This window comes from Protopterus annectens, chromosome 10.part0 (genome assembly GCF_019279795.1).
Source record: "Protopterus annectens isolate FY-2018-M chromosome 10.part0, PAN1.0, whole genome shotgun sequence".
NCBI lineage: Eukaryota > Metazoa > Chordata > Ceratodontiformes > Protopteridae > Protopterus > Protopterus annectens.
Window position 1 is genome coordinate 1,655,837,247 of NC_056744.1, and position 19,256 is coordinate 1,655,856,502.

The 19,256-nt window shown below is 37.5% G+C and overlaps 1 protein-coding gene and 1 pseudogene across 1 annotated transcript in view; one reads left to right on the forward strand and one right to left on the reverse strand.

Moving 5' to 3' along the window:
- LOC122814376 (zinc finger protein 99-like) overlaps positions 1–19,256 on the reverse strand; it is a 238,728-nt gene that overhangs the window by 210,948 nt on the left and 8,524 nt on the right. The window contains exon 3 of the mRNA XM_044086959.1: positions 15,462–17,110. Within this exon, the coding sequence (XP_043942894.1) occupies positions 15,462–17,110 (1,649 nt within the window). The remainder of the gene's footprint in view (positions 1–15,461; positions 17,111–19,256) is intronic.
- On the forward strand, positions 2,050–2,894 carry LOC122813869 (annotated as a pseudogene).

A 19,256-nucleotide genomic window follows, 5' to 3' on the forward strand; every position in this document is an offset into this window, starting at 1 on the left:
AAGTTGGGCATTAATCCCTATGTCACCCAATGGGTTGCTAAATGGCTTACTGATAGAACCCACACTGTAAAAGCAGCCGACTCCAAATCCAGCTCCAGACAAGTGACAAGTGGAGTACCTCAGGGTTCAATCCTGGGGCCGCTCTTGTTTGGCATCTACTTCTCTGAAGTACAGGTCAACACTAAGGGACTCTGGCTAACAAAGTTTGCAGATGACTGCAAACTGGGAGCCATTATTGAATCCCCAAATGATGTGGATACTCTACAAAAGGGCCTTACAGAAACAGATGCTTGGTGCCAGAGCCATGGGCTCAAGCTCAATGCCAAGAAATGTATTGTTATCCCCTTTGGGAAAAAACATGTATCCATGAATTACCATATGGGTGGCAGTACACTAAACACAGAAAGTGTGATAAGAGACTTAGGGACACAGGTGGACAGTGGTCTCACCTTCGATAACCACATCGCCACAACAGTCAGGAAATCCTTCTATGTGGCACACCTCATCACAAAGGGATTTTCATCCAGAAAAAAGGAGGTCATTGTCCCACTGTACTCATCCCTCATTAGACCCATTATAGAATACAATGCCCCATTTGGTATGTACCTCTCAAGACATCTGCAACAACTGGAAAGGCCTCAGAAATACCTCACTAAAAGAATCACAGGCCTAAAGCAGATGCCCCATGCTGACCGCCTTAAAAAACTCCAGCTATACTCTGTCGCATATCGTCTACTCAGAGGCGATCTCTGCTTAACATACAAGGCCATGTCAAACCCAGAGCTGTTGGACATGCTACACTTAAAGAAATCCCAAACCCTCAGAGCTACACGCCCAGGGATCTAAACCTTGTCATCACAATAAACAAAACATGTTGGAGGGATAGGTTCCTGACCCAGAGACTCCCCAGACTCTGGAATAGATTGCCCATACATGTCAAGCAGAGTGCCTCTTTGGACCTCTTCAAGAGGAACCTTGACGATTGGATGGGAGAAAGGAAATTCACCCCAGGGATCACGTCAGTCGCCCTGCTAGACAGGGGTCCAGGAAAGTAAATAATGTGGGAAGAAATATTCAGGGAATTGTTATGGCTAGGCTTGTATAGGCCCTAGGGCTGATAGTCTAGTACTAACCTATGAACCTATGAACCTATTAAGCCATACCTACAGAGTTTCATAATACACAGACAAGGGAACATATTACAGAATGTACTGACACCAGTTGTATTAGGCTCCCATAATGTAGCCTTGAAACTTATGCGCTTATCTGAAGACTGTTCTTTCTAGCTACTGTGAGAAATTGCTAAGTATTTAACAGACATAAGGAAAAAAACTTTGCTGCCTGATAATGAATGTTTTGGTTCTAGCAGTTTGATTTCTAAGAGAATAATCTTTTAATTGTGCAGTGTCAGAATAAATCAGCAGATATAAACGTATGAAAGATCAGGATTTGATTACATAAATAAGTTCTCCAGTCAGGATATTTGGTGGACATCCATGTCTAACCAAAACCTTTTGCCTCACAGTGTTGATATTACAAAGTCTTTGCAAACAAAAAAAAATGATTTGATGGTGATAAGTTCCTGTCAGCTAAGGTACTAACTTCTTTGAGTCTACTTATGAGTATTTCAGAATAAAATAGCAAAATTAATAACCTTGCAAGCTTGCAGACACTTTAGAATAAACATTTTTCAAATTATTTCTGCTGGAGTACCATCGCTCTTTCTCTGTCTTTACTATCTGTGCTGTAATTGATTATCTTTCCTAAAAATTGTAGTATTGAACCAAGAACTGTTTGATGCAGTTTCATTGTAATTTTATTTATTTATTTATTATTTTTTGGTTTCATTGTAACTATTTTATAATTTAGCAATGCAAGATATGTTTTACACATGTGTAAGCATTCCATAATCCATAAATCTGGAATGCTGTGAATTTTTTGTATATATAATTATCCATGCCATACTTAGGTTCTGCCCATTTTTCCAGCTCTCTATTATGGCTTTGTTTTACAACAGATGATCCTTTTCTGTTCCATGTAGCATTCAAAATGGGTCAATAAATGTACTACAACCATTTGTGAAAACTTGACTAGGGTTCTCAGGCTTGTCTTGTTCTGCTCAAATAGACATGAGGAGTTGAAAATATGGACTGAACATGTGTTGGTAGTCTTTCCGACAGTATGCAAAAGACATAGGCTTTGTTAAACTGGACTAAATGTTCTATGAAAACAGATTTTGAATATTGTGTCTAAAGTTTCTTGAGGAAAACAAGTTCCATGTGCAGTGTTCATGAAGCTGTATGGCTTCAGTTTTATCCAACAAGGGCTAAGTGATCTAACAGATCACCTGAACTTAGTGGAAGAAAATACCTACACCACGGATAAAATAAGTGCAGATGTTCTTGTCAATTTCCTATAACTAAACTTCATACAACCTTAAAAAAACACACACACAACTGGGCTCTCTCTTTTGGCTCCAAGCACCTGGGCATTCTAGTGCAAGTGCCAGGTGGGGAACTTGACTGGTGTGTTATACCTGTAAAAGAGTAATGCAGGTGTCCTAAGGTAAGCTGAGGAAGGACAGAATCCACCCCAGGAGTAGAAGGACAAAAACTCACTTGATCTTGATTTTCAGTATGCAGACCATGATTAGCTGGGACTCATGATCCTTCTGGATTTTGGGGGTTTAAGCAGTAGGTGTCAAAAAAGTCACCATAGTTATAACTGGCTGACAGCAGCCAAACATTCATAGTTCATCACTTTTTGATTGCTCAGTGTTGGCTTTTCCTGTCACTGTGAGGCAGAATTCACCAAATTTTGGATTGTTCACCCACTAATAGGGAATGTGAGCTGGGATTAGACCATCATGAGACAGAATCTATTTACCCAAGTCATGATATATTGTTTCAGCAGAAATCCTGCTCAGTATGAGAGGAACCATAAGTTCAGACATTTGATATATGTGCTTACAGACTCAATGACAGGATGCAGCATAGAATTGGATCACATGATGGTAAGGAGGAGGGTGGACATCCTGTGTATCTAGGAGACAGGATAGAAGGGCAGTTTAGCTAAGCCACTTGGCTTGGGATTTATAGACTTCTACTCAGGGGAAAGACAAACAAGAAATGGTGTGGAAATTGCGGTAAGGGAGAGTCTTCAGAAGTTGTAAAGGGATGGCATCAGAATTAGTGAAAGACTCATGGCAATCAGACTCCAGTGTAAGGATTGGGCAGTATTCATAATTCCAGCCTATGATCCACAACAGGAATGTGACAGTGTAGAAACGAGTCCATTCAGGCAGCAGCTACAGATGTACTACATAAATAAGGACAACATGAACTGGTGTTAATAGCGGATATATGAATGCTGATATCGGGCCTGAAGGAACAAGATTGTGAGGACTACCTGTATCCACATGATTGGTGGAAAAAAGAATAGAGAAGCCAATCTAAATTTCTGTCTGGCAAATAGCTTGATGGTGGCCAACACGGTTCAGCAAGAGACCCAGTCACAAGATCACATAAAAGACTGTCCACCATGTAACTCAGGTCGACTTCCTCCTAGTAAGGAAATGGTATTAGGGAAGAGTCAAAGTTACAGTTATCCCCAGTGAAACAGTCGCCTCACAGGATAACCCACTGGTGGTCGCAATCAGCTGCAAGCAGTGGATAGAGAAGATTCTATGGTCAACAGTGTCTAGAATGAAGACCTGGAAGTTGACTGGAATGAAAGCTCAAGAGTTGAAGAAAATATTCAGAGATCTAGCACCACTGGAAGCAAAAGAAATAGGGAAAAGTGAAGAAGAACGACAGCGTCTCAAAACAGCATGTGTGAGGCCTACAGAACAGATATGCAACCAAGCCAGGTATGGAAATAATGTGCATAAGAAAAACTGGCAGTGGAATACAGAAGTCCAGGAAGTTATCAAATGAAAGGACTGCAGGAAAAAGTGGGAGACAGAAAAGCAGACTAGGCTAAGAGGGAATACTGGCTGGTAAACAAAGATACTAAGATAGCAGACAAGGCATAGTTCATAGTTCATAGTTTAGTACTAAACTAACTGCGCTTGCAAGACATTTTAAGCCTAGCCAAGTATTCCTTGTAAGACTCAAACCCTGCACCTTGTGTCATTAAGCCACCCTCCCAACCCTGCATCACAGGCACTGTACTCAGCAGATAGCACAAAGAAACTCTATAAAGTGGTAAGGCAAAGACAGAAAGATAAAGAAGACAGTCCTCAGATACACTTCAAAAGGGATGTCAGAAACAATCTGCGCACAAGTCTACAGGACATCAAAAGCAGATGGAAGTAATACTTCCATCAGCTTTTAAATTAGGAAAACCCCACAGAAGCTGTACTGCCACAGACACAGTCTATACTGAAAGAGGAGGAATCCACTCTAGAGGAAGTAAAACAGTACCAAGGGAAAAGAAGTCAGGGGAAAACAGCAAGCTCAGGTGAAATCAAGGCAGATATGGTTAAGATACTGGGTGAGCCGGGGAAGAAATGGCTCCAGATGGTCACAGCAGTATGGAGTGAAAGGCATATTCCAGATGAATGGAGAAGAAACATCTTGGTGCAGATATATAAGAACAAAGGAGATACTCATAACCGTGGGTGCTAGAGAAGTATCAGACTGCATGAAACTACTGGAGAGGGTGACTGATAAATGAATACGAAGAGGAGCAGAAAGTAAGATGTGAGATGAGCAATTCATATTCAGTCAGGATGAAGCAAGAGCAATGCGATGCCTGCAGTGAGACAGACAGTTGAGAAGATGCTAACGATGAGGAAGAAGTCCAACTGGGCATTCCTAGCCTTGGAAAAAGCATATGACAAGGCCCCAGAAGAGCTGATTTTGACAGTCTGATGGTTTGAAGTCCCTGAATCTCTGGTGTAATTACTGCAGGCTATGTATAAGAACCCAGAGCACCAGCATGAACAGTGTTTGGTCTCACAGAGGGGTGTGTATCAGAGCTCAACTTTGGGCCCACTGCTGTTCATACTGGTGACGGACTACATTGGCAAACAGTTTGTGGGTGTGACAGAGAAACAAAGCTGCTATATGGAGACAACATAGCATTCTATGTGGACTTTGAACAAGAGCTTCATCAAATGATAGTGAACTGGAATGCAAAACTGAAGGTGACCAAGAGCTTCATCAAATGACAGGGAACTGGAATGCAAAACTGAAGGTATATCAGATGAAAGTGAGTACAGACAAAACAGTTTTCATGATTGCAGATGGAGAAATCACAAGGAGTTGAAGCTGAATTAGAAGGGGAAATAGTGGAACTGGTGAACAGTTTCATGTATCTTGAAGGGGTGGTTGAGGAGAATGGAAGTCAGAATGAAGAAGTTAATTGGGGATCTGCAGCCAACTGGCACAGAGTGTCATGGGTAGTGTGTGACAGAAAAATTCCAAAGAAAGTGAAAAGTAAGGTGTATAAACAGTGCTGCAACCAGTACTACTGTATGGTACGGAAACCTGGGGAGTGAAGGCAGAACAGTTAAGAAGGCTAGAGATGATGGAGATGAAGTCCCTCAGGATGCACTCTGTGGGACATAGGAACTAAAAAGGACATCAGAGCAGAAGTTAAAGTAGCTACTATTGTACAGCTGGTCAAAGAGAACAGATTATGATGAACTGGGCAAATGTGCAGAAAAGTACTAGACTGTTTGGGGATGAAGATTTGGGAGAGACATAGAAAATGCAAGATGACATGAGGGTGTCCAGAAATGCAATAGATAGATATATTGTATACCAAAGCACCTGCAACAGTCAAGCATGACCATTGCAGAAGGTAGGAGAGCTGCACTGAACTGAGAAAGATGGCAACAGCTGACATGATACCCCAACTCCATGAAGAAAATAGGGAAATGAGGGTTGACGATCCTTTGTTCCATACATTCTGTTCTATTTCTTTGATTTTTTTATTACATGACTATAAACTCTGCCTATATTCATTCCATTATATCATTTATGTATTGTTGGAAGGCAACTTATTAGTTTATACTTCTTAGAACGGTATGATGGTTTGCATTTAAGGATGAATATAGCATGTTAGTGTCAGTTTGGGATGTCGGCATAAGTAATTTTTATTCAACATCAAATCATTGTGGAAAGATGTTGATAACTTTTTTTAATTTCTCCAAGTCTTTTGGGTTTCTAATACCATGACAGGAATGGAACCCATTCCTAAGTCAAAGTATGATTAAAGTTCATGAAATTAGTATTGTTTCAATCTTTGATGTCAGCCAGTAGTGCCCTTCGCAGCACCCGCAATGAGTCCAGTAATGACTCCTTCTGCAGTTCATATGGAGTTACATGTATTGGTAACATATCTAAATACAACTGTAAAATCTTTTTTATAAGACTAGTTGCTCCTACTACTATTGAAACTTTGTGGGTGTCTTTCTTCCACATTGCTCTCATTTCTGCCTGCAGATCCTGATATTTTATGACTTTGTGTCTCTCTGTACACAAGACACTGTAGTCACTGGGTGTAGCAATTTCAATGATCAATGCTACTTTTGTCTTTTTTTTTTTTCTCGGACCACTATATCTGGTTTTCTAGCATCTATCTTTTGAATTGTTGGTAATGGATTATCCCATGTGATGTAGACTTCTTTATTTTTATGATGCTTTGTTGCTCATGTTTCCAGTGTTTTTCAGCCACTTCAATACCATAATGTTTGCACAATCCCCAGCGCAACAGTTTTGCCACATTATTATGCCTTTCAGTATACAGTCATTTTGCCATTAGTATGTTGCAACCAGCAACAAGGTGTGCAACTGTTTCCAATTCAGTTTTACAAAACCAACATTTGTCTGTTTCTCCCACATATTCAATGAACTTTATAAACCAATGTGTACACAGCCCACTATCTTGGGCCGCCAATATTAACCTTTCATCTCTTGGTTTAAATTCACCTCTCCTTAACAATTCCTGTGTTTGTTCCTGATCAACATGAGGTTCTTCCAAAAGTTTTCTACACTTGCAACTACATTTCTTGCCTTCTCATCTGATCCTTCACCTTATATTCTTTCTTTAGTTTTTTGGCACATTCAGTGGTTGCCTGATTTTTATCTACTTCTGATTTGATTTCCATTCCTGCTTGATGCCAATAAGCTTCTGCTAGATGAAGCAGGGAAGTCATTTTAGATTTATTCTCCTCAAAACTTTCACTATATTTGGGTCTTACGAGTCCCACAATTGCAGATCTATAAATATAATCAATTTAAAGGAGGCCCATCTCTCCTTCGGAATGGGTCATGTGTAATCTTGGTATACACTGATTTTTATAAATCATTTGGTGAGCATGAAGCATCCTTCTTGTTTTCCTATCTAATTTATCCAGCACGTTTTATGGGCCAGACAGTCACTCCTTACCCTTACTCAATACCTTTAGTGTGTATGACCTGATGACATATCAGATTGAGTGCTATGTGAAAAACACTTACCGCAGTCAGGGTATGTATATAGTTTCTCCAGTTTTTAATTTCTCCAGATATTAAGATTTCTAATACCACAGCAGGAATGGGCCTCAGTCCTAATTAAGCATTCGGTTAAAGTTCATGAAATTAGTATTGCTTCAATCTTTTATTTTTGTAAAGAGTGCCTTCCTGCTATCAAAAGCATATCCATAATTGCCTTCATGTGCCTATCTATTGAATTACCTGTATTGGCAGTTTATACATGCTTGAAAATTCCTTTTTTTTTTTTAGCCCTGCTGCTATTACTACAATTTGAATCATCTGGGTATTTTTATTGCACACTGCTCTAGTTTCTGCTTGCACATTCTTGAACTGTACGATGTCATGTCTTTCAGCATGCAGGACACTATAGTTAACACATGTAGCTATTTCAATTATAAACACTACCTTTGCCCTTTTTTTCATGATGGATTTCTTTTTTCTAACTTCTTGAAGAGCTCATGTCATCGGTTCTTTGTCATTTTTCAGTAACTCTTTGTGGTTTATGTTACCAGTGCTCCTCAGCTACCTGTATGCTGCACTGTTTGCACATCCCCAGTATAACAATCTTGTGACATTTTATTCCTTTGAATTTACAAACGTTTAGCTGTGTGGAATGTTCAAGTTCTTCAATGAAGAACCGACAATTATCTCCCAATTTTTCTATATATTTTGTAAACCAATGTATATACACATCCAATATATTGGGCTGCTATTGTTAACCTTTCATCTTTTATAGGTTCATATGTAAGTGCTAGGCTAGATGCCCACATGTGCCATTTTAAGTCTAGCCAGTTTCCACATTTTGTGCTTAAATGAACCTATTCCATTTGGTTAGAGATTAGCCTTAAATGTGATCTTAGTTTATTATTATATTGTCGTTGTTTATTTTATCTTTTATATTATATCTTTCTGTAAATTCACATCTTCTTAGTCACTCGTGTCAAATCTTGCTCAAAATATGGTTGCTCTAGCAGTATCTAGGCTTACCACTATAACTGTGGTCTTTCCAACTGTCCTTTCTTTTCCTCTACTCACAATATTTATATTATTTATTTTGTTTGAGTGACACTTTCTTTTGCTACCTGTTTTTTTTCATCCATTTATGGTTTGAATTCAAACACCTTCCTTCTGAAAATCTTCTGCTAGCCTGAACAAGGATGGCATCTTAGTTTTGTAGTCTTCATGGTTGCTTTCACTATTTATGGATTTAACAATGTGATCAAATATGCCTGTGGTCCTAAAAATGAAAATCTCTATATATTTCAGTTTCAAGAAGGCATCCCTCCTTCAGAAGTATGCATATAATTTTTCCCTGTACTGTTTTTATATGTCTTTTGATAAGCATGAAACAGTTTTCTGTTCAACTGATCTAATATTTTTGAGGCCAGACAATTGTAGCAAAGCTGTAAGTTAGCAAAGGAAGAACATATTGATCCACAACAACTCAAACTTTATTCCTAGATGTGAAGGCAATCTTCAGTATTAGTTTTTTAGTTTTTCTAAAATTTTACTTAATAAGCTTTGTTCTCATTTATTCATCATGTGGTACTGCAGACCTGTCATCTATTCTCATTTATCCTGAAGTTCTTTAAATGACATTCCTTTACCTTGTTAATATTTTCTTAATGCTTCAATTTCCATACAACAATACATGTTGCCTTTGCAAAATTTTTAAAGAAAATATAGTTAAAGAGTAAAAGTTTTTCTTATACCATCTAAAAATGTCTTAACCATTTGTAGCTTCACTTTTAGTTGCTTTTCTGAAGAGTAATACAGTTTTAAATCACCCACAAACATTTTTTTTGGAAGTCAGTCTGTAGCATTTTTTTTTTTTAATTTCTCCAAATGTTTATGGTTTCTAACATGGTTACAGGAATGGAACCTCTTCCTAAGTCAGGGTACAATTAAAGGTTATGAGATTAGTATTGCTTCAATCTTTTGATGTTTGCTAAAAGTGCTATTTTCAGCACCTGGAGTGAACTCCAGATTGACTCCTTCTGCAGTGCACACAGAGTTACGTATATTAGCAGCATATTTAAGTATTCTTAGAATGTTTTCTTTTTTTTCACTAGTGTTACTCCTACTACTTGGAACTATCTGGAAGCCTTTATCCCGCATTTTTCTAGTTTCTCCATGCATATCCTGGTATTTTATAACTTTATGAATTTCAATACACAGAACACAGTAGTTACAAGGGGTAACTATTGATTGATTAGTGCTACTGTTGTCCTGTTTTCTTTACTTCATTATTTTTTTCTTTTTTTTTACTTTTGATGTCTTGACTGTTTTTTGGTCAATCCCATGTTGTCAGTAATTTATTTTCAATCGTTCTAGGTGGTTCCTGTTTTCAGTGTTTCACAACTGCTGTAGATTACCCTGTTTGCACAATCTTGCCTCATTGTTGAACTTTTCAGTGTACAGACCATCAGCCATTAGTATATCACAGCCAGCAACAAGATGTGCAAATGTTTTTCTAGGTCTGTACTAAAGAAAACATATTTGGCTGTAACTCCCATTTTCCTATATCTTTTTCTAAACAACATGTATGCCGTCCACTATCCTAAGCTTCTATTATTAGCCATTCATCTTTTGATTTAAAATCACCTGTTCTTCGCTATTCATCTGTCAAATCTTGACCAACATGTGGTTGTTCCAGTTGTTCTCTACTTGCCACTATGATCTTGGGTTTTCCAGTTTTCTTTTCTTCTGATCATGATCTTCGTAGTCTTGATTTTGTATTTGGTACTTTCTGTCTCTACCCAATTTTTGCCACTTCTGGTTTAATTTCCATTCTTGTTCATTTACAAAATGCTTCAGCCAGTCTGAACAAAGATGTTATGCTAGACTTGTTTTCTTCATTGTATAGAACTTTCAGTATATTTGGATCTAGTGACGGCAATAAATATGTATGCAGTCCATTGACTTCATATAATCATGCTATGTAACAGTTTTTTTACTTTCCTGTCCAGCAGATCCAACACTTTTAGGTGCTACTCAGTTAATCCAAAGCCGTAAGTAAGAACAGGAAAAGCAAATGATTTATAGCTTGCATTTTATTCCACAATGTCAGAGCAATGAATTTTAGTCTTTTGAAATATACATTACTAAGTTTTGTTCTTGTTTTTTTCATGCTGCCTTATGATCCTTCATCTATTCCTAGATAATTACATACCACCTCTTCTTCAAGTTCTCTTATATCACATTCCTTCTCACTCTGATTCTTTTTAATTTCTCCAAATTTTTTGAGTTTCTAATACCATGACAGGAATAGACCCCATTCCTAAGTCAAAGTATGATTAGAGTTCATGAAATTAGTATTGTTTCAATCTTTGATGTTAGCCAGAAGTGCTCTTTGCAGCACCCACAGTGTGCCCAGTAATGACTCCTGCAATTCATACAGAGTTACATGTATGAGCAACATAGCTAAATAAGATTTCAGATACTTTTTTATAAGACCCGTTTCTCCTACTACTATTGGAACTATATGGGTATCTTTCTGCCACAATACTCTTGTTTTTGCCTGCAAATCCTGACATTTCATGAATTTGTATCTCTCTGTACACAAGACACTGTAGTCACTGTGTGCAGTGATTTCAATGATGAATGCTACTTTTGTCTTCTTTTCATGGCCACTATATCTGGTTGTCTTGCATCTATCTTTTAAACTGTTGGTAATGGGTGATCCCATATGATATAGTCTTCATCATTTTCTGTGATGCTTTATGGCTCATGTTTCCAGTGTTTTTCAGCTTCTTCAATATTATATATTATGTTTGCACAATCCCCAGTGCAACAGTCTTGCCACATTATTATGCCTTTCACTATACAGTCCTTCTGCCATTAGTATGTTACAACCAGCAACAAAGTGTGCGACTGTTTCCAATTCTGTTTTACAAAACCTAAATTTGTCTATTTCTCCTACATGTACAATGGACTTTGTAAACCAAAGTATATATACATAGTCCACTATCTTGGGCCGCCATTATTAACCTTTCATCTTTTGGTTAAAATTCACCTCTCCTTAACCATTCCTGAGTTTGATCCTGATTAACATGAGGTTGTTCCAGGAGTCTTCTATACTTGCAATTATATTTATGCATTTTCCACATTTCTTGCCTTCTCATCTGATCCTTCACATTGTATTCTTTGTTTTGTTTTTCGGCACATTTAGTTGCTGCCTGATTTTTATCTACTTCTGGTTTGATTTCCATTCCTTCTTGATGCTGATATGCTTCTGCTAGACTAAGAAGGGAAGTCATCTTAGATTTATTCTCCTCATGAATCAAAACTTTCACTATGTTTGGGTCTTGTGAAGTCAGCAGATATGTATGCAGTCCCACAATTGTAGATCTATTAATGTAATCTATTTTAAGGAGGCCCTTACCTCCTTTGAAATGTGGAATGTATAATCTTGGTATGCACTCATTTTTATAAATCATTTGATGAATATGAAGCATCCTTCTTCTTGTCCTGTCTAATCTATCCAAGACCTTTTGGGGCCAATCAATCACTCCAAAACTGTAAGTTAAGACAGGAAGAGCAAATTGATTTATAGCTTGAACTTTTTTTCCTAGATGTCAACACGATTCAGGATTAATTTAAGTCTTCTAAAATACTCCTTACTAAGTTTTATTCACATATCACATTCTTGTGCCAAACTGATGTTTTCTTGGTGCTGCAGCTTTCCTGCTTTAAAGGGTGCTTTTGCACATTTATCAAGACCAGATGACATTCTTATATCATCAGAAAAAGTTTTGACTACTTGCAGATGTGCTTTCATTTCCTCATCCGATAAGCTATACAGTTTTAAATCATCGACAAAGAGAAGATGAGAAGTCTTTACACTTTGTTGCTTTCTGGGAGCCAAATTATAGCCATGACCTAATCTGTTAAGCAGACAGCTTAATGTATAAGATACGTCCTACACTGATAAAATACATCACAGTGACCATGAAACAGTGGCAAACCACTTTGCAGTTAAGACATGATAAAAGACAAATTATTCCAGGGATAAAAATCCAAAGGGGGATATTCCAGGATGACTCTCTGTCACTGCTGCTCTTGTTTTATCATGGCTTAATTACAAACTGGTCTGTCACTGTTTTCTGGTCACTGTAATGTATTTGATCAGTGTGGGTGTATCTTATACATTTTTAAGCACTCTTTTATCCACGAATGTGGGATACTATCAAATGCTTTTTTGTAGTCAATCCATGCCACACTTAGATTCTTCCCTTTTTATAGTTCTCCATTATGACTTTAACAACACATGATTCTTTGTTCCATATGACTTTCTTTTATTGCCCTTTTGTTCTACTGCCATGACTGAATTTTTTTCTAAATGACTATAAACTCTGTTGGCATCAATTCCAGTTTATAGTTTATACTTCGTCGGAAGACAAGTTATTGGTCTGCAATTTGGGGTAGCTTGCAGGTTTACTCTTAAGTAGGAGTATTGTTTTTTCTGTTATTAGCCAGGTTGGTGTCTGTTCGGGGTGCGCATACAAGTAATTCTTATTCATGGCTAAATCTTCGTGCAAAGATGTTAATACTTTTAACCAGAAGTTGAATACTACATCTGGGCCTGGAGTTTTCCAATTAGAGGCTTTTCTTAGCTTTGTTTCAGTCTCTATAGCTGTCACTTCATCCCATTTCATATCCTGTGCCTTTGAACTTCTTATAATTTCTTTTACTTCCTCTACCCATTTATCATCTTTGTTATGTTCCACAGGATCTTCATAGATATTTCCACAAAATATATCTATTTCTTCTTTTTAGGTGGTCTTTCAATTCCTTTTGTCTTGTTTCCCATTTTCTACAAAACTTTTTTGGGTCGTCAATAAATTGTTTATTTTGTACTTTTCCTTTATATTTATCTACATATCTTCTAAGTTTTTCTTCCTGTGCTGAGATTTTTAGTTTGTTATTTGCGATAGTGCATGATAGCTCCTAATCTGTTCTAAGTATTTATGTTGATCTGTTCCCCCTTCTATACTCCTCTAACAGTTCTTGTCTTAATTGCTTTATAGTTTTCTCTATTCGATATTTCCATGATGGTATTCAATTTCTCCCCTTCCTTTCCCACGCTACCCTGTGTTCTTGTGGTTGAACTTTATCAGTTGTAATTTAGCTGCACAGTAATATATGCTGTTTACTTCTGTTATATTGCATGGATCTCTATGGACAGTCCTAATTACTGTGTTCATTTGTTTTATCAAACTTCTGAGTTTTTGGGTTTTATTGACCTTCTGCAGTCTATTTCTTTCATTGATCTTAATATGTATATCTATCACTATTAAATTAAGCAACTCTTCTCTTAGCTCATTTTCTTCCATACTGAGGGCACATTTTTTGGTTTCCATTTCCTGTGGGCATTCCATAGAAAGTTCTATAGCATCTTCTTGTGCCACATTCTCTTCACTTTCATCATGTGCCATGCATTGCTCTGTCATATGGGAACTCACTGGCCTATCACTCCTCAACACTGACTGCATCAGAGTTTCCACAGTTTCCTGTTCCTTCCCTTGCTGTCTAGCTTCAAGTGAATGTTTATATTGGTTTCCTGTGGAAGGCTCCAAAATACATTTATATGTCACCTGACCAATTGCTTCTTGTTCCACTGGTTTCCCCTTAATTTGGATGTCCACTGCTCTATCCTGTTGTGGTGCTTTCTGAATTAGGTTTTCTACAATGAATCCTTCATTTCGCACGTACTCCATAACCTCAATTTCTATTTCTTTAACTTCTCCATTACTAATCTCCTTTTCTACTTTTCATCTTTGTCTTCTTATTTTGTGTATTGTAAAGTTTTCCTTGTCCAGATTCCTTTGCCTGTACTTCTCTTCAAATATCTTTGATGCTGCTCTTTTTGTATTGATTAGTTTGCTTTCTCCTTTGCACAGATATTACACCATATTAAATGTCTTTTTCTTTCTCATGTCCATATTCCTTCTTCAGATGTCTCCAGTTCTCCCTGTTTCTCCTTACTTTGTGAACTTGTTCCTTCATGCTGTGATGTAACCTGTGTTAGACCTTCTACACCAAATCCTTCACTTTGCAGGCACTCCAGACCTTCAACTTCTATTTTTTTTATCTTCTACTTTACTAATCTTCTTTTCTGCATTCCCTCTTTGTGATATTATTTTTGGCTTGTGTAATTTTCCATATCTGTATGCCTTTGCCTGTATTTCTCTTTGAATATCTTTGAGGCTGCCTTCTTTCTATTGATTAATTTGGCTTTTGTCTCCATAAATATTGCACCATATCAAATCTCTCTTTCTTCCCATGTCCATATTTCTTTTTTTATCCTTTTCAAAAATTTCTATGTTTTGTTGTTTATATTTTTGCACTTCCTCAGATGCTTCATTTTCCAAACAGATCAAAGTTTCTTCGTCTATATACTGTTTTTCACAAATCTGTTGTATTAGTGAACACAATTTTTTAAGCTTCTTTCATCTAATTTCTCTCAATTTTTTTGTATGTCTTGTGTCTGGAAATTCTGGGCTTTTTGCGTAATAGTAACAATACATAACTTCTTTCTTATACTCAATAGTCCACTCTGTCATCTTTATGGCTCTTGCAGACTGCTACCCCCTTCTACAACAGGGGGGCATCCTCCCCCCCTGGGCCTGGCCGCATTGTAGGAATGTTTCTGTATCCTCTGTGTGAATGGCCTGATGGTTTTCCAGGCATATTCTACTTCTAAAACAATTATACATTTAGTACATTTGTATGATTTTCCTCTTTTTTATTTTCCTCAGGTATTAAGATTTACTAATACTTTGCCCAGAATGGACCTCATTCCTAAGTCAGGGTACAAGTTTATGAAGCCAGTCTTGCTTCAGTCTTTCGATGTTTGCCAAAACTGCTCTTTTCTTAAGTCAGATTGTACCCAGAACTTCCTATTTCAGAAGTTCGTATGAAGTTAGATGCATTTGTAGTGCATGTAAATATATTCAAAATTTATATTTTATTAACCCTGTTGTTTCTACTACTGTAGGAATTATCTGTATGTCTTTTTCCCACTTTTCCTGTGTGAATAACGAGATGGTTTCGAAGACTACTGGGATATGTGAAACATTTGCTGCATTCAGTACATTTATACTGTTTCATGCTTGCATGAGAGTTCTGGTGGTATTTTAGGTCTGACTTTTGTACAAAGCACTTGCTGCATTTAGTACATTTGTATGGTTTCACACCTGTGTGAGTTTTCAGATGGTATTTTAGGTTTGACTTTTGTGCAAAACATTTAATGCATTCAGTACATTTATATGGTTTCTCCCCTGTGTGAATTACAAGATGCTTTCGAAGAGTACTGAGGTGCGCAAAACACTTATTGCATTCAGTACATTTGTATGGTTTCACCCCCGTATGAGAGTTCTGATGGTATTTTAGATTTGACTTTTGTGCAAAACATTTACTGCATTCAGAACACTTGTACAGTTTCTCTTCCACGTGAATGACCTGGTGCTTTCGAAGATAGGAGAGATGTGTGAAACACTTATCACATTCAGTACATTTGTATGGCTTTGCACCTGAGTGACTGGCATGATGAATATCATGATGCTGTCGAAGAGCACCAAGCTGTGTGAAACTCTTACTGCATTCAGTACATTTATATGGTTTTTCTTCTGAGTGTATAACAAGATGGTTTCGAAGACTACTGGGATATGTGAAACATTTGCTGCATTCAGTACATTTAAAAGGTTTCAACCCCCTGTGAGAGTTCTGATGGTATTTTAGGTGTGTCTTTTCTTTAAAACACTTACTGCATTCAGCACATTTATAAAGTCTATCATCTTTATTAATTTCTCCAAATGTTTTGAGTTCTTTGTGAATGACAAGATGCTTCTGAAGATTGCTGAGGCGTGTGAAACACTTACGGCATTCAGTACATTTATATGGTTTTACACCACTGTGAGTGACTTGATGCTGTTGAAGCCCCCAGAGAGTTGTGAAACCCTTACTGCAGTCAGAGCATTTATATGGTCTCACCCCTGTGTGCAAGTTCTGATGGAGTTTTAGTTGTGTCTTTAGTCGAAAACACTTACCACATTCAGCACATTTATGCGGCTTCTCCCCTGTATGGATGGCATGGTGCTCTTGAAGTGTACTAAGACGGGTAAAACACTTATTGCATTCAGCACATTTGTATGGTTTCACACCTGTGTGAGAGTTTTGATGGTATTTTAAGTGTGACTTTTGTCTAAAACACTTACTACATTCAGCACATTTATATGGCTTCGCCCCTGTGTGTGAGTTCTGATGGCTCTTTAGGTGTACCTTTTGTCGAAAGCTCTTACCACATTCAGTACACTTATATGGCTTCACTCCAGTGTGAACGGCTTCATGAAGCTGAAGGCTAGTGAGCTGTGTGAAACTCTTGTTACATTCAGTACATTTATATGGTTTCTTCTTTCTATGAGCCACCAGATGTGTGTCACATTCAGCGTGCTTGCTACAGTTTTTTCTTGACAGAAGCTGTGGTACATGATTGAGATGAGGCTTCTTATAGCCCTTCACACACAGAAAAGACTGCTGTAGGTTCTTTGTTGGGTAAAATAACTGGGGTGTCCCAAGTGATGGCTGCTGTCTGCAACTGATTCTGTGATCCGTGCTTTTGTTACCTAAAAACAAATTATTTATTAATACTTTATTATAACAATATAACAAATATACCATATGTTTTTATCACGACAACATGTATGCATTATTTAGCTCATTAAAAAGTTCTTATTGCATTTTCTTTCTGTAATGGCAGTTTGTTCTGCCATTATTAACTTTTACAAACATGAACAGTTCTGACTTTTCATTTATTAGAACACAGTCTCTCTTTCAGTGTTTCAATGTGCTGAGTTATACTGGCCCACAGCTTCATGTAAGGCTAGCATGGCACTTGTTGCTGTTAAATAATGCTTTGGATATCCTGCAACTTAAGTAAATCCAAAAAGTGGCCAAACAGAACTAGCAAGTAAACTAAAACATAAAACCAGACTCCAGTGTCATAAAACGATAAAATATTTATTTTAAGACTTTAACATAAATGCTTTCATCTCTCAAGGAGACTTCATCAGATAAATAACATTTCATACCTCCACACTTTTATACTAAAACTTTAATACATACCAGCATTACATCATTTCCAGGTAATCCCATTCATTTTAAACTCATCTGTGTTCTTAAAGGTACCTTTCCTGAATTTTCACCTTAGGGTCTCAGCCTTATCCTTCAATACAGGTCCAATGGATACTTGCTCATTAAGCCCCAGGGGGCGTATGGCATTCAATTTTAGCTGCCAAAATAACTCTCGTTTTACCAACAATCTCTGCCAATCACCCCATCTTGGGTTAATTGTTATCCTTTCTAAAATACCAAAATTAAATTTCTTAAAATTAGGGAAGACTAGCAAGTGCCTATAAAGGGTGTTTGTTTCCTTTTTCTTCTTTATCTCATAGATCTTAATGCTCCCTCTATCTTTCCTACATAAAATCCTTTACAATCCTCACATTTTGCTAGATACACTAGTTTGTTGGTTGCACAATTACCATTTACAAATGTTACCTTATTGTGTAAAACATTATCCAATGCTAGTGTTTTTTTCTTTGCAAATGTAACTACATTGTGTACAGCATCCACATGGCACTGTTCTTTTGTTTTTAACACTTTCTTTTCCTTTTCCATTTTCTAAGATTTGTTTAAAGTTTTTCCTGGTTTTGTAAACAAAGACAGGCCCTTTTCCCAATATTTCATTAACTTCCTTCTGCACCCTGAAGATGCTCCAATTCCTCTCCACTATGTTCCTTATTTCCTGGGAGTAGCCACTGTACTCCAAAACCAATGCCTTTTAAAATTTCTTTTCCACTTCGTTCTCTTTTTCTTTTACAAAATCTCTAACTAATAAAGGTGAGTATTTGGTCACCCACCCCTGCCTTACCTCCCTAAGAATCCTATCTACCATCACAGAAGGGTAGTCTCTTTCCAGGAACATGTTCTTTAAAATATCAAATTCATGGTCAACCTCATCAACTCTTGATGTCTTTCTGGCCACCCTTATGGCCTGCCCATTCACCAAACCTTTTTCTGGTGAAAGGGGTGGTTGCCAGCATAGTGCAAATATGCATTGCAAAAAGTTTCTTTCCTGAATAAATTTGATTTAAACTCACCTCCATTGTGTGATATCCTTACATCCAGGTAGCTTGCACACTCTAAGTCCCATGAGTGTGCGAATTTCAAGTACCCACAACATCCATTCAGATAACTCATGAACTCACCTATTTGTTCAACTGTCCCATCCCACAACATGAAGACATCATCCAGGAACCTTACAAAAAATGCAAAAACTTGGAAAATGAGCTGGAGAATACATGTTCCCTCTTCCATCCCAACTATGTTGGCAAATGTGGGGGCACAAGCTGCCCCCATAGTCACTCCCCTAGTCTGCTGGTAGAATTCATCTTTAAAATGAAGGAAGTTGTTTTCGAGGATTAGGGTCATTAATTCCAGCACTAACTTAATTTTTTCTTCAGAAAGGAATGATAGTTGTTCTAACATATTGTGAAAATATTCCAATCCCTCAACCTTAGGGATACTCGTAAACAGATCAACCACATCAGTGGTGAGGAGTACAAGTCCCTCCTTCCATAAATCTTGCTTAACCTTACCTAAAAATTCTCATGAATCCTTCAACAAGTGGGGTGTTTTGTGAACAGCTTCCTTAGTCCATTCATCCACTAATACTGCCATGGGGTGAGTTTTACTTCCCCTACTCGCAAC